Source organism: Crocodylus siamensis, chromosome 13, assembly GCF_052110815.1.
Source record: "Crocodylus siamensis isolate JL-2025a chromosome 13, ASM5211081v1, whole genome shotgun sequence".
Lineage (NCBI taxonomy): Eukaryota > Metazoa > Chordata > Crocodylia > Crocodylidae > Crocodylus > Crocodylus siamensis.
Window position 1 is genome coordinate 31,608,477 of NC_143407.1, and position 25,332 is coordinate 31,633,808.

Sequence of the window (25,332 nt, forward strand, 5' to 3'; positions counted from 1 at the left end):
CGTGTGTGTGTGAGGTGCGTGCATGCATGCATGTGTGGGGAGGGGGTGCGTGCATGCGTGTGTCAGGTGCGTGCGCGTGTGAGGTGCATGGGGAGGGGGTGCGTGCGTGTGTGTGAGGTGCGTGCATGCATGTGTGGGGAGGGGTTGCGTGCATGCGTGTGTCAGGTGCGTGCGCGTGTGAGGTGCATGGGGAGGGGGTGCGTGCGCGTGCGTGTGAGGTGCGTGCATCCATGTGTGGGGAGGGGGTGCGTGCGTGTGTGTGAGGTGCGTGCATGCATGTGTGGGGAGGGGGTGCGTGCATGCATGTGTCAGGTGCGTGCGCGTGTGAGGTGCATGGGGAGGGGGTGCGTGCGTGTGTGTGAGGTGTGTGCATGCATGTGTGGGGAGGGGGTGCGTGCATGCATGTGTCAGGTGCGTGCGCGTGTGAGGTGCATGGGGAGGGGGTGCGTGCGCGTGTGTGAGGTGCATGCATGCATGTGTGGGGAGGGGGTGTGTGCGTGTGTGTGTGAGGTGCGTACATGCATGTGTGGGGAGGGGGTGCGTGCATGCGTGTGTCAGGTGCGTGCGCGTGTGAGGTGCAAGGGTGAGGGGATGCGTGCGTGTGTGTGAGGTGCGTGCATGCATGTGTCAGGTGCGTGCGCATGTGAGGTGCAAGGGTGAGGGGATGCGTGCATGCATGTGTGAGGTGCGTGTGTGTGTGAGGTGCAAGGGTGAGGGGGTGCGTGCATGTGGTGCGTGCATGCATGTGTGTGGTGTGGGGGTGCGTGCGCGCGTGCGTGGTTAGTGACTCCGATGCTTTGCAGGAGACGTGAGCTGCAGCGACGGGCAGGGCAGCCAGCACACCTCGTTGAGCGGCTTTTGCTTGTGTTACTCGGGGCGGGAACCCGACTTCATCACAGCCACGCGGCGAGCTCCGATCCCAGCGCTGGTTTTGTGGCCGTATCTGTACACAGGCTTCCCTCGCCAGCCACGGTTTTGAGTATCCACGCGTATTATTCTGTGTGCCGTTTTGGCTCCCACGGTGTACAGTTTTGAATAACCACGGTTTTCTGTGGCCGCGTACACCTGCCATTTTTCTCATCAGCTTTTTCTCTTGGCAAGTACGGTTTTGCCAACCACACACACTTTCAGGAACCTAACCCCAGCAGCTGGTGAGGGAAACCTGTATTCTTAGCGTTACGCATGGCTGCTGTGTCACGGGAGATGACTTGCTGCTGAAGGTTAGTCTGCTTCCTCTGCAAACAAAGTCGAAATCCAGAAAAGCAGAACATGCCCGAGTGCGGGGGGCTGGACCCGACGATCTGTAAGGTCCCTCCCAGCCCCCAGCGTCTCTGAAACTCTGTTCTCTTCTGCTCAGCAGGTACTCACTCCCAGGCAGGAGCACAGCCCATAGTTGTTGCTCCCAAACGATCGGTATTGATTGTGGGGAAATTGGTTTGGACATTGGCGACATGTAGCAGGGTGCACGCGGGTACACATGCATCCCCTGGAAGTGCCAGCCATGAAGTGAAAAGTGCTGGTGGAAGTGTACTTCCAGTTTCGCCGCTGGCTCAGTGATCAGCCGCTGGGCCCACCCTCCCATCAGCAATCTGGTGCTCCCCCCGACTCGGGAGGCATCAGTCGGTCATGGGTTTGGAAGTACAGTCACTCTGGGTTGGCCGTGTAAGGACTTTGTAGTGAGGATATATGCAAAAGTCACTCAACTAGGTGTGCTCGCAGTTATGTCTGTCATTGCCTTGGCAGGGCGCTGGCAGTGCCCAAGTCCCCCCTCCAGCACCTTGCAGGGCATTTCTGGAGTTTCCAGTGTGGTATCTTGTAGTCCTGGATGAGACCGTTTCAGAGAACCCTTGGGTAAATGGTTGCATATGAATGCAGCGGGATGGACTCTTTCCAGCCCTGTGATACAAAGGTCGTTGGACCCACAGTCCCCCAAAGGATAGGCAAGTTATCCCGCAGCTGACTAGGAAAGAAGCCCAGAGCATCTTGATGCAAGACCCGCACTGCCTTGTAGGTGCGTGGAGGGGGCGGGGAGCTACCTGTCTAGCGAAGGGGTGGGAGCTGGAATCCCAAGAGCTGAAATTTGGAAGCTGTCTTCACACTACTCAAATGCTCCCACTCTGACTTTCTCCAGGGTCCTGGGAGAACAATCGTGTGTGGACACCCTGGGAACAGGACTCCAGGAGCAGCTGGATTGCCTTAAGGCTGGGAGGTTAGTGCAGAACTCAAAAACACCAGTAGTGTGCAACCAGCGAATTGAACCAGTGAGAGCCTCACTAGTGAAACGGATCAGGCACGGCGTCAGGAGTTCACAGTGGGTCTGCAGTGGTGAAACTAACTGAGGTCAGAAAATATCATTGTAAAACCAGTGCAACTTCTGTGTGTCGACAAAGCCTCGGGCGTTCTGCGTCCAGACTGCATTTCTTGTCCTGGACGTGCAGGGAAATTTGGTTCAGGGAGAGTCCTGCCTGAGTGCTTAGCTTTCCAGTGTAACAGGGTTTGATGACCTTAAAGCAGGTATAGGCAGTTTTTTGGGCTGGACAGCCACTTAAGGAGTTTTGGTGAGCTGTTGTGGACCAGGCCAGTATGCCCCTGCCCCTCGCCCACAATAGCTCGCCAGAACTCCCTAAGTGGCTCTGCTACCCTGTGCTGTCACTGCCTGGCAATCCTGCCACCTGCGCCTGGGCTGGGAGGGGTTGAGGATGCTGCTGCAGGCTGGGTAAAATCCACTGGTGGGCTGGATGCAGCCCACGGCCCGTGTTTTGCCCAGCCGTACCTTAAGGATAATATGTTACTGATGCTGCATTGGCATAAGTTGTGATGTGATTAAATCAACTTCTTTGCTCTTTCCCTGGTGAATAGCTTTTAGCATTTTGGCAGCATTTCTGTAGTCATGTGGCCTTATCATTTACAGGAACAAGAGACAGTTCTAGTGAATAGTGCGGTGGAGCTGCAGAAGTCCAAGCTGTCTGGATCTCAGCCACATCATCCTTCAGGGATGATTTGTTTTGATTGTGCAATAGCTAGGCTGGAAAGGGAGATATCCAGCAAATCTAGCATCTCCTTTGCTGAAGTAGCTGAGATTGTGGGATCACATATCATTTATTGTCATTAATTAGCTTATCTACAACAGCTAATGACTCCAAGATCCCTTTCTGCCTCCGTGCTCTCAAGAAGGGAGTTTCCCATCTTATAAGTGTGCTGCTGGTTACTACTGCCCAAGTGCAGCACCCTGCACTTGTCAGTATTGAAACGCATCCTGTTTTTGTTAGTCCACTCCTGTAACCTATCCAGGTCTTGCTGCAATCTTTCCCTCCCTACTAGCATGCTCACCTCACCCCACATTTTGGTATCATCAGCAAATCTAAACAGGTTGCTTTTCACCCCGTCGTCCAAATCGCGGATAAAGAGATTGAACAGCATGGGCCCAAGGACCGAGCCCTGGGGGACTCCGCTGCCCACTTCCCCCCAGGTCGAATATGATCTGTCCACCACCACCTTCTGAGTGCGACCCTTCAGCCAATCTGCAGTCCACCTGACTGTGTAGGCATCAGTGCCACAGTCGCCTAGTTTTTTAATGAGGATGTAGTGGGAGACGGTGTCAAAGGCCTTGCTGAAGTCCAGAAAGACTACATCCATGGCGACACCTGCATCCAAGGCTTTTGTGACCTGATCGTAAAAGGCACTCAGGTTGGTCTGACATGACCTGCCCCTAATGAAACCGTGCTGGTTGCCCTTGAGCATCATCCCTGAAGCCGGCCCATTGCAGATGTGCTCCTTGATGATTTTCTCAAAGAGTTTCCCTAGGATTGAGGTAAGACTGATGGGCCTATAGTTGCCCGGGTCCTCCCTCCTCCCCTTTTTAAAGATGGGGACCACGTTAGCTATCTTCCAATCATCTGGCACCTGGCCCGAGCACCACGAGCGCTCATAAAGCCGTGCCAAGGGCCCATCAATAAACCCTGCTAGCTCCCTCAACACCCTGGGGTGGAGAGCATCCTGACCCGCTGATTTGAACACGTCCCTCCAGCCCCTCCAGAAGCTCTCTAACCCGGTCCTCCCCAACCTGAGGTCTGGAGGCGTTCCCCTCGAGTCCGTCTTGCATCACGGTGGAGGAGTCCTGGTCCCTGCACAAGAAAACGGAGGTGAAGAATTGGTTAAAGGGGTCTGCTTTCTCCTCTGGCGCAACCACCAGATTGCCCAGCGTATTTTGCAGAGGCCCCACGTTTCCTGGTGCCTTCTTCATCCTCCCCATATATTTGTAAAAGGACTTTTTATTATCTTTGATCTTGGATGCTAGTCCTAGCTCTGTCCGCCTTAGCCTTCCTGACAGCCCCCCTACAGGCCCGAGGAGAGGAGGTACACTCCTCTTTGGAGATAGCACCCCCCCTTCCACCGGGTATACGCCGCCTTTTTGGCAATCAAGCATTCCTGGACACCCTTGGTGAGCCAGGGGGGCTTTCGGGCACTCCTGTCCCCCTTGCTTCTTGTTGGGATGGTCACCCTTTGGGCCCTGAGTATCGTCTCGTTAAGGAACAACCACTCATCTTGGGCGCTGAGTTCCCCTGCTCTCGAACCCCAGTGCCTCTCCCACTAATCTCAACTCGTTGAAGTTGGCCCTCTTGAAGTCTAGGGCTACCGCCTTGCTGCAGGCCCTTGACACCCTGCGCTGGATGGTGAATTCCAGCAAGCGATGATCGCTGTCACCCAGGTGGTCAGGGACCTGGAGAGGCCCCTTACCGGGTCAGCGCCTGTGGCCAGGATCAGGACCAACAGGGCATTTCCTCTGGTGGGACCGTGCACCTCCTGAATTGAGTGGAGGTCCTGTATCTCAGCCAGGAACCTCCTGGAACGGTCCGACCTGGTTGACTGATCTTCCCAGCAGATGTCCGAGTAATTTAAGTCACCCATGACAACTACATCCCTTGCCTTAAGTGCCTCTGCAAGCTGGCCTGAAAATTCCCGGTCCAGCTCCTCCCCTTGGTTGGGGGGTCTGTAGTAGACCCCCACTGTTAAATCCCTCTCCCCATTGCCCCCTTGTATCTTGACCCAGAGCACTTCCGCTTGCCCCTCCTCTGACCCGATTCTGCCGGCAGAGGATGTGTATTGCTCCTTGACACAGAGTGCCAACCCCCTCCTTTCCTTCCTTCCTTCTCTATCCCACCTGTAGTCTATAGCCCCTAATGCTAACTGCCCAGTCATGGCATGAATCCCACCACGTTTCTGTAACTGCACTGTTTTCTAAAGTTCGTTGTCCACATCTCCCTTTGCGCTGTATAAATGACCCAACCCTCCTACAGCTTTTCCTTGAGGATAGAAGAGGACTTTTTAACCTGTGATTTTTTTTTTTTGGTGTTTTGGTTTTTTTTAATTACAAAAACCTGAATCACTTGGTCCCTTGTATTTGTTATGGGAAGTAAATCCAGTAACTCCTCATGCCATCACTGAATTAGTTAGGCTTAGATGCTTCAGAGGGGGCTGGCATAGCTGTTAACTGACTGACACTCGCTGAGAATTTGGATCTCAAGCCATCTTTAAGTGATACACTGCCACCCTGAGGTTTATCTGGAAGCAGTGTAACCTTCTTTGCCTATCACTTTGAGGGCTAAGTAGCACTGCTGAGGGCATCTACACGTCACCCTACAGCTACATTGCCATATGGTGTGCTGTGGCGATGTAGTGATGAAGTGTGTCTGTACTTCAAGGAAGTACTAAAGCATAGCACCATGTAGACGTGCCCCAAGTGATAGCATCTGTTAACTCACCTCTGCTTGGATGCCTGCCCATGGCACCATACAGCCACAGCCATGCTGCTTCTGGTTCAGAAGGCAGCAGTTTGATATGCTGGAGAGTGCCACTGCCAGGCACGCTGAGCTTACTGTGCAGGCCTGACCACAATTACTATACTGCCTTGTGACTCTGGATTGTGCTCCAGGAAAATCCCTATTTTAAAATCAGTTTGGCCTTCTCATTCAAAGAAAATGCAGGCAGGAAGCAGATGGTTAGCAGAACAGATAGCATGATCCCCTAAGCAGCCACGTGAATCTGCTGGCACACACTTACCTGCCTCTTCCCTGTACTTTTTGTCTCCATACACTGCATTTAATGGTTGGCACATTTGCTGTTGATTTGGGTGTGTAAACAGGACAGATGCTTCAGGCTCTTTGGGCCTGTTTTCCTCCTCAGTGGGCATGTTTATTAATGCACGGTAGTTACTGCACATTTAGTTTAGTACTTAATGAAGTTCTAAATAAATGTGCAATAACTACAGTTACTGCATAGTAGCACTGGGACGTGTTTTTTTTAGTGACGCTTACTGTGCAGTAGCTTAATGCTACTATGTGGTAGCATATTATCACAGTTTTTGCCCGACCCGCTACTGCGCATTAAGCATATCATGTAGATGCACCCAGTGTTGTCTGCTTTGGTTGTAAATACTCCAGGATCAACACCATCTCCTATAAATTTGTTCAGTACCTGTCACAAACATGTTCTGGATCTAGGTATTACTGTAATACAAATAAGGTATATGATGTTCCATGCACTGAGATGCTTGGGATAGGGTTGCCAACCCTCCAGGATTGCTCTGGAGTATCCAGGAATTAAATATAAATCTCCAGGAGACTGCTGAATTGACCAGAAGATGAATGGTAGGGCGTTCATTAAAATAAATATTAAACGATGAATCTGATTTATATAGTAGTCCAGTGGGTTTTTAAAATTTAATAGTAATGTGCATTTGCCTTCTTGACATAATGACTCATTATTGTTATTGTGTTGTGTTACGAAACTCCCTGGAATAGAGCCAGAGTTTGTGACCCTAGCTTGGGATACAATGGAAGTATTCAGTCTACATGGAAATCTGCTTGTATCCTAGAGCTGGATTGACTTTGTGTGCGTGTGTACACATGCACACACGTTAGACATACAAAAACCACAATTCCATGACACTTTGTCTTGTCCAGAGCAGAGATTTATTCACCCAAAAGAATTCTAAATATCTAGAATTTTGTTAGCAGAGTGCACTTTTTTGCCAGTTGCATAAACTAATACAGACCCCTTTGTTAATACTAACCATTTTCATTAATTTAATAGCAATTCTGGAAGACAGGTTGATAGAAAATATAAAAAAAATTTGTTTTTACTGTACAAAGTTTACATCACATTTGAAAAGAAAACGTGTTTTCACCATATTACAGACTCCATTTACATACACTACTGAAGTCGTAGTTATTGTAGCGGTATTGTACAGCCAGCTTCACATTTACAAGTCTAAAATGATACAGACTTACAGTGCGATTCACTCCCTTACATCACAAGAAATCGAGCAAATGACCATCAAACAAAGCAATGTAATGGCTCCATTCAGTTCATAACGTGTCTAAGGAAAGTAAAGGCCCAATCCTTTCCATCCCAGTGTACCTGTTCCAGAGCAATACTTAGCATATTGCAGTCAGAGTAATGTGCTGCACAATTTGAGTACAGACATCCAACATACTATGGAGCCAGATTTTGGACACTGGGTTTTTAAAGCAGCCATTCCCATAGAAATCGGGGTGGGTGTTGTGCTGACATGTGAACAGGCCACAGGTCTTTGTACAGGGTACTTCCAAAATGTGTGAATTACTCAGGGCAGTGGGCATCAAAGTGGTGCGCCAAGCTGACTGATCATGTGGTGCTAGCTTTCTCTTTTCAGCTGATGGTTTTGTTAGAAGATTGGCAACTTCCCCCCTTCCCCACACACTTTTTTTTCTTTCCCCTGCATGGCCATAGCATGTTGCCAGAGATGACAGCTGGTGGTGAAGGGAAGCCAGGGATGCTTTGCAAGATTGTGAATGGCGGTTTATGATATGAAGAAAGAGTCTCTCGGACTCCTTTCCTACTTTCTTGCTAAGGCGTGTTCCCACACTGAGAAGGTCTGGGCACCTTAGCTTCAGGGTCCAATTTTAACCCGTGCAACTTGCAGAAATGAATTGCAGTGAGTACACCGAGGCTACTGCTGCCACATAGTCAAACTCAGTCACCTGAAAGACTGACATTTTAGAGCTCAAGGGGAATTAAACAGTTCTCACTCACAAAGAATATTACTGTGCTTGGGAAAAATTCATGTTGAAGCCAATGGAGGTTTTGTCTCATCAGCCTTAAATCTGCTGAAGGTAATTTTTAGATGCACTGAAGAACTGCCTTCCAACTCCAGGCCCAATATTTAGGCATCACCTCTTGCAGCAGGATTCTGCTTAAACCTGATGCCATCACTTGACCTTTCTTTAGAGCTGATATTAACAGTAGCTAGATGGTGCAGATCACTTGCTCCACATGCAGACAGCTTCAGGCGAGGAAGGTGAAAGAGTACCTCAGTGCCAGACCTGGCTCCTACCACACAACCCACTGTTCTTTCTTTACATTCAAGATGAGTAAAAGCACTTTATCTGCCACAGAAAGAGCACACGTTATCTTTGGCCCCCACTTGTTACATTGCATTGAACGCCACACTCAGAAACCCTTTGCACCATCTTACTGACTGTGCTAGAACTGGGGAACAGATATTCCTATGTGGGTGCCAGCTGTGTTGGCCTTCCCCACTAGTGAAAACCCTGCCCCTCCCACACACCCATCCCTGGGGTGTTGTGAACCCCATTTTCTCTGCTCCACAAATGGTTTGGAAGGGGCAGGTGGGTGGCATAAGCATGTGACGGTTAGGAAGTGGTGAGATGACTCTGCAGACGCAGCTGCTGCTAACCAGGGACACAACAGCCTTAGGGCTTCTTGTGCATGTTTTTTTGAGGGCCCAAATCCTTGTCCCACTGAGGTCCCCCAGGAAACCCTCCTCAGCTTTGGCAGAACTAGGATTTCTTTGTTTCCTTCGAGTGTCAGTACCAAGCAGCACTTGCTCAGCTTGCCGCTGCTGGAATGAATGTGTAACGGAGCATCTGCTGTGCATCTGATGGGGTGGTAGGGAGCCCCTGACTGGTTCGGTCCTATGTAGTTACATAAACCTGCAGACAAGACTTGTACATGGTGATTTATCATTACTTAGAAGCACAGTTATTTTACTGACCTGCCCTGCATTGTGTGAACCTCTCTCCCTTGCTCGTTTGGGCTCTTTTCAGCTGTACAGTCAGCCTCCCCCTGCATGAAGTTTGGGCAGCCTGGGCTATTTTGCAATGAGGTGTCGCAAAAGAGCTCGGCTGCATCCGCACCTCGCCTGCGAGACATCTGCAGTGCAGCTTGCAAGCGGGGTGATTCAGCTGTACTAGCCCTGAACAAAGCCAGGTATTTTAGGTGTTCAGGTGGCATGCCCCTTAACAATGGGGGACATATCTGTTCAAGAGGTGCAAGATGCGACTCTTCTTCCTGAACAAAAGGTTGTGTTGCTTCTAGTTTCCACCCAAAATACACATTGCTTAAAAAAGATCAGTTGCTCTAGCCACCAAGCCAGGCTGGGGCCCAGCAAGAAAGATGCAGGTAGTTTTTGTCCACACTCTGCATAACCTGCTTGTCATGAAAAGGAAATCAGGCAATTGTCTTTTGGGCTTGGTTTGGTTAAAAAGCAGGGGGAAAATGTGCTGAAACTGAAAGTGGAGCTGTGGTTAGGAGACAAGAACTATGTAGCAGTGTTTCTCATGCACCACATCTCCGATTTACAGGACTGGATTTTGCTAATTCTGAAACCCCAGAAAAGAAGGAATTGATGTCTCTGTGCAAGTTGCCTTACATCCGGCCTCATGTGGGACTTTTGTAGTAGCCAGGTTAACCTCATGTATAGGAGTGAACTTCAGCCCCAGAATAAATGAATGGTTTCCTCTATTCTGTTGCCTTCACCTCCTCAACTAGCTCTATACCCATTGAGGGTGTTCATACACATGCTGGGGGTGGTGCTTTAACTAGACTGGCTCCAAATAAAATAAAGTGCCCGGAGCATCTCATGTATCAGCGTCCCCATGCTGAAAAATGGTGTCGAGAGTAGGGCTTTTATAGACCCCGCTGCAGTATGATGTTGACAGCAGTCTCTATTGCTGTTTCCCCTCAGCTTGTAGTAAACAGTACAGATGTGGTGCTGCTATTCTTTCCCCTGCTGGCAGCAATTACACACTTGGAAAAATCAGAGTAAATGCTTCCAATTACACCAGTGCAAGCAAGCCCAGAGGTACTGAGGACACATTGTCTTGCACTGGAAATGGAGACCTCAACTCCTACATGAGTGCAACGATACAGAGTGCAGCTGGTAACCGATTACTGAGAAATTACATTCATGAAGGAAGGGTGAAATCCTAGCGAACCTCTGAAGGATTTGGAAACTTGAGTGTCACTGGCTTTCACTGGGAAATGGATAACTGCTACCAGGAGGCCATTCTTGAAAATCCTCCCTTCCCATGAAGAGAGAGTCTTTGAGAAAGAGGTTTTGCTCTCATCGCTGTTCAGGATTCTGTTCCGTTTTAGACCTGAACTGAGTGTGGTCCAGTACTGACAACCAAGTCCAGATTTGCAAGAGTAACTGAGGTTGGAACTTGGAACCAGCCCAAAGTTTGGGTGATAGTGTGGGAAAACCTGAGTGGGAGGTCAGCTACTAGCTCCAGTAAATGACAGTGCAGTGCAGATGTTATCACTTTGAGGAAATGCTTATGGTTCTGTTCTAGCAATTTGTTTGGGGAAAGATTCTGGGGACCATCTTGTTTCAACCACTTGCATTAGTGTCTCTCACGCAAGCAACTTCCATTGGCTTCAGCAGAAACTGTGTGAATGCGTGGAGGGCAAAAGTTTGCCCTGAGCTAGTCCACAGATGCAACAAGAACTAGTTCTTTTTCAGTGATGCTTGAATGCTCACACTTTTCAAACAACAGTTTAACACTTTTTTTTTTTTTTAAAACATAAATAGAGTTTCACCCACTTCTGTCAACGTTTCTAAATAACCATTGGTGCTTAGGCAGAATTCGGATCACACCCAGCAGTTTGAATGGATGGTTGCATGGCATTCCCAGGTGGCTGCATGAGTTCCATGGTTCAGATGATGCCATGAAGGTTTCTGACGGGTTGTGTAAGCAGGCAGACAACACTCAACGAGACAACTATACACCATGCTATAGCTTTTGATTACTTGGTTCCAGGATTCCCAAGCCAAATCTTTCAAAACGGAGGACAACTTTGCTACTGTTAATGCTGGAAAGAGTGGGGAAGGAGAGGGAGAGAAAATTACTTTGGATTTGCCTTACAACGTTATAGAGTCCTATAAAGGAAATATAATGGGTTAGACCCAGCAATCACACACAATGCAAGGTCATTCAGCAAAAGAGGTTTAAACAAGCAATACTGAGCCTTGTTAACAGGATTTAGCCAAAGTCCTGTCTCCCACAGTCTGCAAGGTAGGGTGCAGCCAGCTCAAGTCTGTTCTGCTTTGGCATGGAGAAATGCCAGGAAAAAAAAAATTAAGGCAAGTATTTTTTTTTAAAAGCACAAAATAGGTGTTAAATGCCTACTTGGGCCACATCCAGCCAAGTGCAGATGTGCAGTATGTGGCACTGCAGGCCCACATGTGGAGCCACACAGTGCACATGCAGGCATTCCCCACACTGCTAGCCTGCAGCTTGGTGGGGACGGGAGGAGGTTTGACTTGGGGAGATCCTAGGGTCAAACACACCCATGCTGCAAAATGGGGCAGCGCACGTGGCAGTGGTGTGTACCGCCCAAAACCAGAGCATGGCTTGCCAGAGCCACACTCCAGCTGCAGGCCCCTGCTACCCCATCCAGGTGCGCACCAGAGCATGCATGGTATAGGTATTCCCTGGGAGCAAGCAGCAGTGGCACAAGGTATGGTGCTGCTACTTGTCCCCGGGGAAACAAATGTCCATGCTTGTCTGGACATGCCCTGAGATGTGGATGCTTTGCTGCCCTTCAAAATCTGACCCCTCCCAAAAAGCCATGGCTTTTCTTTCCCAACCCCATGGAAATAAGGAAATTAAACTAATCTATTGATCAGGGAGGGAGAAAAACAATTGATTTTCCTGATCTTAGAAAGGTAGAAAACAATGGTTCGAGTCAGGAAAAGGGAGAGCTCTGCAAGGTGTAGGGACTTTGTCTGAAAAAATAAATAAACCATGCACAACACAGTACACCCACACACTTCACCTTACAGACTGGAGTAAGCACACAAAGATCTTTTACCCTGTCCTTCAGAAAAGGTGAGTTAGGATTACTGTAAAGGATTCAGATTTAACAAAATGCCCCCATTCAGTTTACATAAAAGGCAGAAACCATGAACCCGTGAAATGTTATAAGGAAAGTCCTTCACACAGCACTATACATAGGCACCTGGCTGCCTGGAAGTGTGACACAACATCCTCAAGGAAAAGAAAGGCTTCCGGTGTGTTTTCACTGACAACTACCACACGTTGATCTAGCAGTGGCTCTCATTTCATTCTGCCCCCCCCCCAATCTTAATCAGTAAGTTAAAACACTAACTTAAAAATAAATAAAAGTCCACTTGTGCCAGCCCTGGTTCTGCAAAGCACATGCCTACACTGAAGTCAGTAGGACTTCCAGAAAGTACTAAACAGGGACCCTAATTAACAAAGCAACTGAGAAAACTTAAGGAGCTGGATTGTTCCTCAGTTGGTGGGGGACCACAAGGGAGCCTCCTGTCTCCTTCCTGCTTCTGACCCATGCACGAGTTAGTGAGAACAGGATGGGAGAACATGAAGGCTAAGCACCCAGGGGCCAGGGTTAGACTTCCTTGGCCAGGGACGCTAGTGCTTCTCAGCACCAACAGGGCAGCTGGTAATTTGCATGCTACCTTCTGTCTTATGGTCTTCCAGGCCTCTCCATGCAGCTGGGACTCAATCTCATCCAGTTTCCATTCCAGCTGATGACAAAACTGGAATTGACTTTGGTCCAAACTGGCTCTAGTCCCAGTTGCTTCCAGTAACTTGGGTTTATTTTTTCCCCGCTCCAGATGCACAGCTTGGCACCTCCCTTGACTTGCTATGTGAATTACGTTCCTGATTGTTTTGGGCCCATGAAAAGGTACCCAGTACAAACACAGTACAGCCACAATTGTTTGAGGGGCAACCTAAGGGTCCACAGAAGTTCGGATCCCAGGCGCTTTGCTGGGTGATGCGTACAGGATGTGCACGACCAGAAACCACTCAAGCAACAACAAAATGACAAGGCAGTCCAAGCAGAGTGCTGTTCATCTTGCTTACGCCTGCTAGTACATAGGTAGTAGGAGTTAGACAGTAACTGCAAGACCATTTCAAGGCAGAAGTTACAGCCTGTTGAAACGCTTCAGAAATGAACGCAGATGGCCATGTTAGATAGCAATTTTTTCTTGCAGACAGGAGTTGTTATTCAAGCCAACAGCCCACACCAAGAGGAAAGGCAGGAAAGAGGTACTCATGGAGTGTTGGTTATGTCCCAAGGTTAAATTTGGTGTGATTTGTTTTGCCTTTAAGTGAGAGGTGATTGTCCAAGTTGCCGATTAGAATACAACACATGGGAAGCATGCAAGGCAGACCCAGTTATTGCATCAGTAGCTACAACCTATAAAGAAATATGGAGGAAGACACAATAAGAGTTAGTTTGCAGTCACCAGAAGCAAGCCCTTAAGAATTATACACTGTAAAGCTAATACCAAAATTAAACAAGATTTTAGTGTTCTGTCTCAGTCTGAGTGCTTGAAACAACAGCTAGGAGCTGGTTGGTTTCAGAGGGCACTAATTCAGATGCAAGCATCAGTCACTATTGACACTCAAGTGTTTCAGGTTGAAAGCACACAGGGGAAAGGTGGCATCCCATTAGGACAAGCTATACAAACTACTCCAAGAGCTTGTCTACTCAAGGGAAACAACTGTTCTCCAATAATTTCATATCCAGACCCTAATACAGAATAAAAGTGCTTTTATTTCACAGTCATAAACTTGTTTTGGAAATATACCAACTATTCCAGAATCACCTGGCCTTCCCTATATGTCATTGTGGTTGTAACCATCCAGAGAATATGCAAATAGTTAAGATCTAGGAGGAGATGTGTTTTACTGGATCAGCTTTACAGTTGGGAGAGCTTGTTGTTTTAACATACATTTTCCTGCATGAATAGTCTAAGATAGTCCAGCACACCTATTATGGAAGAGCAACTTGAGTCAGCTTCCCTAGAGAGAAGCTCCAAATGACCACTTTGACGCTTCTAGGAAATGCTGGCTTACTGAAAAGGGGCCATATTGTTCATGACAATTCAAAGTGGCTCCCAGATCCTTTACTGTGTGGAAAAACAAGGCACTAGACTGAAGCACTGAGACCTGGTTGAATACTGTGCTCTTTTTTGCTGTAATTATCTCCAGCAAAGAGAGGAGACTTCCCAGATGGCTACTAATCTAGCAAACTCAAGAGAAGCAGCTCAGCAAACCCAGTGCTGCAAATGCAGTATATAAGTAAGTCCTTTATGCAAAAGTCAGGGAGGGGGAATGGTAAGCAGATAGGTAAAGCCTTTTACCTCTGGCTGACAGGTTAGGATCAAGCAGAGGCTAGTTGTGGTTGAATGTTCTTCTGGAGTGATTCAAGGAGTTGGGTAGAGTGAAGAGGTGAACACAGCCCTCTCCCCATGATTTGTGGGCAGTTGCATCCTGAACTAGGTGTTGCCACTTCTGCCCAGTCAAAAAGGGCTTGGGGGTCTACACAGCCTTCTCCAAACAGTCCCTTCAAAAAGGGCTGGGGCAGCTTGGGGAACATGGGGCTGGAGGGGTTGCCCAGTTCTCAGGTTGCTATCGCAGACAACTGTCACAGAATTACAGAATCCTAGTTAAGGTTTTATGCCCTTCCTGCTTCCTATTAGAGGACGTTGATCGTCTTAGAAACAAAGTGAGTGTTTTCAATTTTCGAAAGCACGCACGTACGTTCCTACAACTTCAAGTGCCCAGATAACTTTAAATATCTTGGCCAAAATCCCAAAGGAGAAAAAGCTATTATTTTTATGGTTTACAACTGAAAGATAGTACCCATTCATATTGACAAGTATGTGCTTTAAAGGCCAGTGCAATGTTGTTTCTGTTCAGTATGATCTCCTCAAGTACAATCTGCCAAGAGCCCATTCATCTCTATTGTAAGGGCAGGCCTAATCTTGTAACTGAATTCCCACCAACTCCACTGGGATGCAGAAAACAGGAACTGGCCTGTTGCTTACAAGCTTGCCCTGCTCCCTAGATGAAAGGCGGGTTTAAGCATTTTTTGGAATCAGAAAAAAGCAACGCTGACCAAAGCACAAAAATGCAGTAGCACAAAACACAAGGATGTGAGTAAGCCTTAGTGTAAGCTTCAACCATTCTATGAGACCCAACATTTGCAATGTTGTGATTAAACATAAAGAGCCTAATTTCACCCAACAGCAGGATGGACTAGGGCTAAAGCTTACTCTTGAAATCACTCCACTGTTGCTTCACTGAAGTGTTCAGGTTCAAGCAGATACTCTGCCTTTCTAGTACCACGCCACTGAATTGTGACTAACTGGTGCTACTTTTCATGCCAATTCTCTAACAAACCCAGATTTCTTTAAAACAGTTACTGGAACGGGACAGAGATAAAAGGTTCAGAGTGCTTTAGGCATGGAGCAGATTGATGGAAAGGGAGAATACAGGGCAAGCGCTATTTATCAATGAAGGGACAGTAAATGTTCAATCTCTGATTGTAGAGTCCTTTTGTATAGTAGTGATGCCAGGGTCTTGGAGGAAGCATTCGCATTTCAGAGCATTGCAAAAGATCCGAAGCGTTCAGTGCCAGGTTAGATCGAACAGTGATGACCCGTTCAAGAAAAGAAACATCAGGAAGTGCCACGATTGCAACAAACAGCAGCAGTCAAGGAATTATGGCAAGGTGCCACAGGAGGGTTGCGAACAGTTAAGAGATGGGTGAGGATGATTGAACCATCAGGGAGGAAAAGAGAGAAAACAGAAAAAAATTAGAGGTTCAGCTCACGAAGATGATTGAAGTATTCTGCAAGTGTGCTCTGGTTTGAGAGGACCCTGGCACCTGAGCAGCTGCTTAACCCCCGCTGTATACACTCATTCTTGAAATTGGAGTGGCTGTTTAATTCTGAAAATCATTATGGATCCTTTAATGCACTTCTGCTACAGCCAGAGCTGAAACTCCATTTGTGGGAACGAGCAGGTTTGGGTCTGGAGCTCAAATTTCCCTCTCCAAAGCATAGGTGACATGCCCCTCCAGATTTCTGCATCAGTGGGGCCAGCACTGGACAGCAGCAGGAAGGGTGGTGCGGAGTTGTGCCCTCCCCCCCCCAACTGTCAACACTTATGTAACACCTATGCTCTGTTTAATATCAAGATGAAGCGACTCTTTTTAACCCAAAGTAGTCCTGACATTTTCCCCAGGATGCATTACCTCTCCTAATCACTCTCCCTGTCTGAGTGACTGAAAGGGGGACAGATACCCCAAGCAACGGTGGATACTCACTCGGCTGATTTCCAGAAGTGTCCCGGATGCGACAGCCGCCTGTTCAGTTTTGGCAGTTTTTCAAGCATATCCATGAGGAGAGTAAAGCTGGGTCTCTCGCCCAGGTCAAAAGCCCAGCACGCCGAGAGGATTTCCTGGGGAGGACACGTGCAGGTGTCATTCTCTCCACTTGCAACAGACTGCCTGACCTGCAGCTCTTGAGGGTTTCCATTGTTTAGGTGACCAGCTTGAGACACTTCACACGTGCCACACTTAGCAGGTGTTCAGCAGCTTTGGAAAGCCCTGTTGCAAGCTGGGTGCCCAAACTCCAGGGTACCCTCTCCTGACTGCCATCTGCTTTTGTACCTCAGAGCCTTGCTTTTAACCAAGAGTGGGTGCCTGTAGAGTAGGTGGAAGTGCCCCCCTTGTGTCCCACACCTCTTCCCCACCATGTCCTGCACAGATCCCAAACCAAGTTCTGCCTGTGGACCTCTGGAGGCTAGAGTGAAATGCTTTCCCAACAGGCGGATGGGGTACCAAGTCCCCTGAAGGTCCCCCCCCCACTGCTCCATGCAGCTTGGAGGCAAAGACTGCGTTGAAACAACTGGTTCAGATAACTGGTGTCTGGCTAATGGACTCTGTCCTGAAGGGCTGGTGACCCAGGGCTGAACTGGGACCATCCTTCTCCCATTCCCTGCTCTTTAGCTGAAAAAAAGTGTATTTAGCTGAAGCGTTAATCTTCCTTCCCTGCGCCAGACTGGCTGTCGACTCTGCACAGCAGTGGGCCAGAGAGACCGCTGCAGACTCCACTTACGCTGACTTCTTTGCCCAGGCTGATTGTAGCCAGGACCTGCTTCACACCTTCGCCGCTCCCGATTTGCCAGATGAGGGCCTCGGCAGGCTGGCTCTCGAACGGCCAGTCTCGGGCCTGGAGTTCGTACCACACAGTCCTGCAAAGTCAATGAAGATGTTCGGCCACACCCCACTCTTGGGAGGAGGGTGAGCACGGTCATCCCCACTTCTACAGATGGGCAGATCCCCTGCTGGCCTGTGCCTTGGACTTCCTCAGCCATACAGGATAAGAGACACAGATCTCTCACCTCCCCATGCTGGGCCTCGACTCCAAGGCCACCCCTTCTCTTCTGGCAGCTACCTCGAGCCTGTCTGCTCTGTAACAAAGGATCCTGCACCATGGATGGCAAGCCCATAGCTATTCATCTTCCTGGGCTACCAGTCCTATCCCAATGCCCGTCAGATCAACTATTCTTTTCTTGGAGACCCTGGATAATCTAGCAGGTTACCACTCCTAAGATGTAGCTGTGTGTCTAGCTCTTACCCAAAAGCATAGACATCTGCAGCTTTGGAGAAGGGTAGCTTGTCTTCATCCTTCCCAGGAGCCATCTCACGAACTATCTCAGGGGCCAGATAGCACAACCAGTCATGGGGCAGCTTCAGTTCATTCTCTCGTCTGAATCTAAGGAGAGGAAGCAAGATTAGTTAACTGCCCTCGTGCTACAGCTGAACACAGTGAATTTGACTGAACAGAGCCTACAGCAACTTGGAAAAAGCTGATCACAGTTTTTTCTTTTTGTGCGCATTTGTTTTTTTAATGGTTTAAAATTTCCTTGCGTGGTTAATTACTTTAAGGATTCTCCCAAATCTCCATATTGGGTCTAACTCAGTTGCTCTTTTCCGGCCTTTGGAAAGCCCTCTTTGGTTTCTGTTCTCTGAGGCTACGCAAGGACATGCTCAGCCAGGGTCAGGCCCATTTTATACAGCATAAGCCAGGCGGCCTGACAGACCGAAAGCAGCAGGGAAAAAAATGTAGCGCAATGAATTCTGGCCTTGATTCCTCCTCCACAACATCTCTCAGTGCTAGAGGGCAGAAGCAGGATTGGCCTGCTCGTGGAAGGCCTTGTGGAATGGGGTCGAAGTACATTTCCATCTGCTGTTAAAAGGACTACACTGCTAGAATGCATCCACATGGTACTGGGTTTTTTTGTTATGCCATTAGGTATAAGGCCTCAGCTTAATTCTAAGTCCCCTGTGCCTGAAGCCAATAGTTACTCCCCATTGATACCAACTGAAAATGGAACGTGCCCCCTATCCATCTGTTCACTGCATCTCACTGGAAAATGGACTGAACAGTTTACCAACTTACCTTCCTTCCTGGACCACACCTGAAATCCCAAACAGGCCAAAATCTGTGATCACAACTTTTCCATTTTCATAGAAAACATTCTTGGACTTCAGATCTTTGTGCACAATCCCCTTTGCATGAAGATAGCCCATGCCCTATAAAATAGTTAAAAGGTAATCATCACCTAAGGTGGTCTCTTTTTCCACGCTGCCCTGTTGTACTTCAACATCTTAAATACACTGGCAGCAAAGCCAACAAACCAAATGCCTCAGGAAGCAGAGTAGTACTTTCCTCTTTGGCTTCACCAGCATTTAGTATGGGCTGCAATCCAGCCCACTTCATGCATCTGCCAAAACTGGTGCAAGAGGGAGACTTCAGAGTAGCACCAGAATGATGGCAAACCCCGAGTCTGCAAACAGAAGGCCTGAAACAGCTCACAGGTGAGAACTCCCATTCTTCACTCCTCCCGGGGGTGATCAAATAAGCGGTGGCTATTGCTCCACTAGTGACTGTTGCAGCAGCTAGGATGGGGAAGCAGGTGCGGAAGAGATTTGCACAGTGGAAGATGCAAAAAAGGGATGGAGAAATGAGCAAAGGGAAAAGGCTTAAGACAGCACTGATCAAACACCAGCACACACCGAGTAGTGCTGAATACGGCCACGTTCAGCACCCTTGGCACGTGGCTCAGCCATTCCATAAACGGCTGGATGTCCGCATTCTCAGTCACGTCGAGCAAGTTAATGAATGACCACCTCTAGGTCACTTTCAAGTCTGACAGTGAAGAACAGAACAGCAGCCTGCCCAAGTCCCAGCTCCGAGCCTTGAGACCTCTTCAGGACTGGGGCTGCCTCTGATCCAAGATAAATTCGAAGTGCAAGCTCCCTGCTCAGCGGAAAGAGTCGTCCTGCCCAAAAGACCCATTTTCTGCCTAAATGACAACTCCACACATGAACTAAAGCAACCAGGAAGTTTGTGCACAATCCCAAGGAACCAACTACATGAAGGGAGCCAAACACAGCCCAGGCAGAGGGCCTAGCTTGCAAACATTAACTCATGCATATCAGGGATTGAGATTAATTCAGTTTTCATCAGTGAGATGAAGCCCAGATAAGACAGGAAACATAACACGGGCTCCCTTCCTTTGCATTCCAAGCAGTAGGGGAAAGGGCTGGCATGCCTGGCAGCACTGCTCTCAAAATAAAAGCCTGTAACTGGAGTAAATCCAGAGCAGGATTGTCCTCTGATAGCAAGCAGGCACTTGCAGGAGCAAATGAGGGAGCATCGTGACATTAGGCTTCTTTCTCTTATGGCAGCAGGGTTCTTACCATAAGTCTCATCTGCCCAGGGATATTCCCCATCTGCAGGCATGGCATAACCACCCTATTGCAGATGTTTAGGGTACCGGGATAAAAGCTCTGTGGGGCAGATTCCTAGTTAGTATGGTGTCATCCCAGCCCCCTTCACATCTACCTTCAATGGAGCTGTGATAACCTGCACCACTGAGGACCTGCTCCCCTCAAAACAGCAGCTTGCATTGCTTCTCGTAGGGTAACTATTCTTGTGGTTGGTCAATTAAGGCTGAATCCTAAAAGTAGAGAAGGCCTAGAATAAGGGGACTGTCACATCTTTGCTCAAAGGGGCTGCAGACACCAGTGACTTTTCAGATAAGCCAGGCCTGCAGTTCGGGCAGTAAAATTCCATCTCCTTGTAAGATTTCCTCCAATTTAGTTTGCTCTTAATGATGCAATTAATAAAAAGCTTCTCATATAAAAGATGTTGCTTGTATTTGCCTGGAGAACATGCTTACCTTTATGATCTCCTGTGCAATCTGCCGGGTTTTATTAATATCCAGGGATATCTTGGGATCCCTTACGAACGAGTGAAGTGTCCTTCCTTTGCAAAAGCTAAGGGAGAGGGGGAAAAAAAGAGACAATCCTTGGGAGAGGAAAACCTGGGAGTGTTGCCAGTCCTGTCCTTAATGGGACCAGAATTCCTGCTCACTCCCAGGATGTCAGAAACAGTTTCTGGAAAGCTCGTGGTACACTAAAGCCCCCTTAAGATATTCTGCACACATTAAAGGGGTCTAGAAGTATATTTACACTTACGCTAAAGGTTACTAACCCAAATTCTCATTTACACTGCTCCAGCAGCTGTTAAGTCCAGTTTCCAACACACGTGTTGGCACTGGGACTTTGAGCATCTAAACAACCAAATGTGCATTGTATACTAATAGCTGAAATGGGGGGCCTGAGTAACTTTTTCCATTTCTTGCTTCATTTCGGCATTTCCTCAAATCCTGTTTGGAAGAGAAACAGAAAAAGCAAAACCCATAGCTCATCTGATATTCTGCAACTACCACTTAACACAGTTTTCCTTTTTCAAGCATCTGCTCCTCTCATCAGGAAAATGAAAATTAAACACTTTAGCTACTTAACATGTGCTGGGGGAGGGGAAGGGAGCACGTGTATAGGCAAGCTTGTTTTCTGAAAAGAAAAGGTGAGAATAATGGTCCTCTCCAGACTGCGTTGCATTTTCCTCCTAATGCTCTTAGGGCTACCACTATAGTAAGTTACTACATGCGAGTGAGGGCATCAGTTTTTCTTCTACTTGAGCAACCAAACCAAAGGGAAGCATTGAAGGGTTGATCCCGATGCTGCTGAAAAAGCAGCGGACTGGGTTTTTACCAGTAACCTTGGTCTAACAGCTATATGCGGTACTGGCACAGAAGCACTACTGGGAAGTACTATCATGATCAAGTCCCAAGGCCAGTGAACTGCAAATGGGGTAGAAATTATGAGTCATGGAAAAAGGCCAGGAAAACAATGCCAACTCTTAAGTGCATTTTCCTGTAGCTACTCTGATTGCAACTGTAAATCTCAACCCACCAGAAGGGAGGGAGACGTGCACTGCAAAGGGTGCTGAAATAACATTTGGGTCAAAATTTTGAGAGACCGCATTAAAATAGTTAGAATTGGATCTTCTAAGGGAGGCAGATGTTGTGCCTCACATCACCTGCCTCAACGGCATATTCCCAGCCACGTAACTGCAATTTCTTTGGAATTTGGGCAGCTACAGATTCCACCGCACCCTGCTGCAAAACAAAAGACTGCCCTGCACAAGATCCCGCTGAAAGCAAAAGGGAGGGAGAGGAGGTGGCCCTGCTGCGCAGACAGCCACTTGTCTCCATTGCTATCAGGCCAGATATCTGAACATGACAGCAGCACAAGCTGCAACTGCTGTCCTTACCTGGTGATGATTGCTAAATGAGGGGGATGCATGCAAGCTCCCATGAAGAGCACCACATTCTCATGCCGGGTCTGCCTGTAGTTCATCACCTCCTTCTTGAAGAGCTTGAGATGGTCCTGATTGTTTCCATCCGTCTCCAGGAGCCTGATTGCCACCTCTCCATGCCACTTGCCCCTGTAAACCCTCCCCCAGCGCCCTTGCCCGATGGGGTCCCCCAGCTCAATCTGCTCGAAGGGAATGTCCCACTCCTGCAGGTAGACACTAGTTTGGCTGGCCTTGCGAGAAATCATCCCTTTCCAGCGTGGCCGCCTGTTCGGCAAGTCATCTATCTCGTCGTCGTCATCTTCGGGTTCAGATTTATTCAACTCTTGTTCTTCCATCTGTTTTCAGGGAGAAGGGGGAAGAATAATTGTTGAGCTAAAGTACCAGCTGCTAGTTAGATTTCTCAAGCTAGTGGAATTGCTTCCCTCAAGCCAACATCACCATCGTTAATCTTCACTGGGGGAGTCTCCTCTAAGGGTTGCGTGCTCTGACTGGACTTGGTTAAGTGCCCAAAAACCTCACTCCTTATCCAGGCTTCATCATCTATGGAGTCCAGCTGGGAAGGCTGGAAGAACAGCCTGCCTCAAGATATTTCGCTCCTTCTGGCTGGAGCCAGGGGGTTCAACCACAGGCAATGCTGAGCCACTGAATCTAACACCCACATACATACACATGGCTCAGCACATCTCCAGATCTGGTCCTAAGCTGCAGGGAAAAAAAGTAATGTTCTTAAAAGGGGGCAGCCCAAATCTTCATATAGTTCATGACAACATCCTACTGGAGCCTGGAATGAGGTTCTAGTGTTGGGCCAGACCCCAAGCCCACAGGGAAAGCAGTTGAAGAGCCCCCCATGAAGCAGCAGTCTTTGAATTAAAACCTGTATTCACCTACCCATACAGCAGCCTGCTTGGGTTTTCAAACAGCAGAGACCTCCCTTAGGAAGTCTGACTTGAAGCACTCAAACTGTACTGGCGAATGCCACGGCACTGCTCATGCACTTCGGGTTAAGCATGTGCTTGAGGGTGCTGCTGTGTGGGAATCTCAATGAGCTGATCTGATGGTTTATGGCAAGTCCAGGATCTTAAACCTACGTATGCGGTAGAGGCACATGCTTAACTAGCTCCATCACTGCACCTTGAGATCTTTACCTGAAACCTCCAGCTGTGGAACTGCTAACAATTGTCCTGCCTGTACATTTAGAAATGAGCTCTTTCGCCCAGTCAGAAAGAGCATAGTTAGAAGACAGGGAAATTTCGTGCTGCCAAGTAAAACTACTCGAGTAGCTGCACAGTTCCAGCACAAGCAGCGAGTTACTAGAGGTCGTTCCTAGTACAGACCTCAATTTTATCAGACTGCACTGCTCTCCAATGGCCATATCTTCTAGGCAAGATCACTGCTATTTAACCCTCCACAGGGCATTTGTGACTATGAGAGGAGATAGGAAAATAGAGACATTTCTGCCTTTGTAAACCTACCTCTGCATCATGGTCTTCAACTCCATCTGGGTCCGGCTGCTCATCAGCACTATCAAGAAAAGACAGGTGTACACTAAAACCAGGACACTGCATTGACTCAAGCTAGAAAGCTGCATGCATTTCGAACCACATATGGAGTAGAGAATAACTAGACAACATATCTCCAGTAGCAACCCACCCCAGAGGCAGACTTTTTCCCCAGTTAGCCAAAGGAGCTTTTTAAGACTATTTCAGATTTGCAAATGAAACATTACTAAGGCCTTGCCTGCACTAGAAAGTGGAGTGCTTGATATTGCAGCCATAACCAGCAACAGTAAGGCTCTGAATGGTTTTTCATGACATGATGAAAGCTTATGGTTTAGCAGCAAGATATGCTATGGCTGGCTGCTGCTGAAATAAGAGCACTAATCTTTTTAGTGTAGATGCACCTACAATGACAAGGATGCTACTGACTTCCCAACACCAGTCTGCCCCACTACAGCTGTGGTCTATACTATGTAGATTGCAAAGAATGGCTGCTCAGAGCTAGAGAGATCACAGTCTGTCAACTGGAAGATCCTACCACTTCCATTTCATTGGACTTTCCCAATCCCACCCCACCGTCCCCGGGTAGCAAGAAAGTAATGAGAGACCAGCAGCATTAGCACAACTAGATGTTAGAGGCATAGAAGGCTCTAAAAAAAAAAAAAAAAACAACAACCCCACAACCCACAGGACTTACTGAGAATCATGTGTATAAATTGCTGGCAAGGTTATCCAGGCGCCTAAGTTACAAAAAGGGCAAGACAAGATATTCAGCTGGTGCAGTTGTACCAGTGCACAAGTAGTCTTGTTTCACTGGTACAAGTGCTGGGCTGAATCTGCAACAATCCTGCAACCCTGCTTTACAGACTAGAAGCCTCTTCTAGTTGCCAAGATAAAAACGTTAGGTCCTTCCAGTAAAAAAAGTAAGATCAGCCTGTGCCGGTCATATTTCAAAGACCGCATAGAGCGATCAAAATTCCAGCAGAGCAGGAAACCTCATCTCGTCTTCTCCTATGAAGCCATATACGTGCAGCAAATGCAGCTTCAAACAGCCTCCCATGGCTCTACTCTTGATATGCATTACTCGAGGCTGCCAGAGACCTTCAGTGCTCTGGTACTGTCAGGGCCTGCATGAGCCAATATACAGAAAAACGAGGGGGAACAATATAGCAAATTAAGTGCCAGTTAATCTTGGCAGATGTTGTCTTCTGAAGCCCAGAGGCCTATAACTCCAGTTAGATTATTCTCAGACAATTGGGCATAACAGACAGGGCATGTAATAGTGAAATCTCCATCAAAACAGTTCTGATGGAAAACTGAGTTTCTGTGCCAAAACAATTTTTCATGGGAAGTAAAGCTTTCTGTACAAACTGCCAGTGTATCGAAAACCTCTTCCAGGAAACTGAAGTATATGTTCAAACACTAATTTTTTTCCCAGCTTTTGGATTTCTCCAAGAAAATCCAATGCCTTTCTGAGGAAAGGGTAGATAAAATGATTTTCTGGGTTAATGTTTTCAAAGGGAACTGAACCCATTTTTAACCAGCAATAATAATGGTATATTGCACATTAATGGAAACTTTAACTCTTAATGGGAGAGATATTAATCAATTTCTTTCCCAGACATGCTGCAATATATACCTCCTAAAGTGGTCAGTAGATGTCATGTGCTTCCCCCAGAGTTGTACTGTCAGAGCACAAAGTTAGTAGCAGAACTCAAAGCACTCTAGAAAAAATAGATTGCAACTCAGAAGGACACAAGGACAGAAGACAATACTTACTTAGTGTTTTCAGCTGTTTCTGGGGGCTGAACTGCTTGTGCTGGGGTGGGAATTTCTAAGAAATCAAACAAATTTGCAAATGTAAAATATCCGTTGTACAGATGCCCAGAGCTGAAAACTCTGCAGTTGCAACACTACTGAAGATTTATTTCTTTTCCAGTAAATGCATTACACTACTGATGCTGGTATTTTAACATA

At 47.7% G+C, this 25,332-nt stretch overlaps 1 protein-coding gene and 1 long non-coding RNA gene across 7 annotated transcripts in view; one reads left to right on the forward strand and one right to left on the reverse strand.

The window, feature by feature from the left end:
- Window positions 1-1,221: 1,221 nt before the first annotated feature.
- The window catches only part of LOC149854187 (uncharacterized), a 180,808-nt gene continuing 156,697 nt past the window's right edge, over window positions 1,222-25,332 (forward strand). For 2 of the 3 annotated variants that reach the window (XR_016438830.1, XR_016438829.1), the window contains exon 1: window positions 2,203-2,340. This is a non-coding gene — a long non-coding RNA (uncharacterized LOC149854187). Of the gene's footprint in view, window positions 1,361-2,131; window positions 2,341-25,332 lie in introns of those variants that run through there. The other variant, XR_016438828.1, reaches the window with a different exon arrangement.
- KSR1 (kinase suppressor of ras 1) overlaps window positions 6,949-25,332 on the reverse strand; it is a 93,996-nt gene continuing 75,612 nt past the window's right edge. For all 4 annotated transcript variants that reach the window (XM_090024884.1, XM_090024885.1, XM_090024882.1 and 1 more), the window contains 9 exons: window positions 25,135-25,189; window positions 23,332-23,380; window positions 21,815-22,194; window positions 20,376-20,472; window positions 18,590-18,723; window positions 17,765-17,902; window positions 17,243-17,378; window positions 16,450-16,583; window positions 6,949-11,154 (listed from right to left, as the gene is read on the reverse strand). In XM_090024884.1, coding sequence (XP_089881010.1) covers window positions 11,076-11,154; window positions 16,450-16,583; window positions 17,243-17,378; window positions 17,765-17,902; window positions 18,590-18,723; window positions 20,376-20,472; window positions 21,815-22,194; window positions 23,332-23,380; window positions 25,135-25,189 — 1,202 coding nt within the window. In that variant the 3' untranslated portion in view covers window positions 6,949-11,075. The remainder of the gene's footprint in view (window positions 11,155-16,449; window positions 16,584-17,242; window positions 17,379-17,764; window positions 17,903-18,589; window positions 18,724-20,375; window positions 20,473-21,814; window positions 22,195-23,331; window positions 23,381-25,134; window positions 25,190-25,332) is intronic.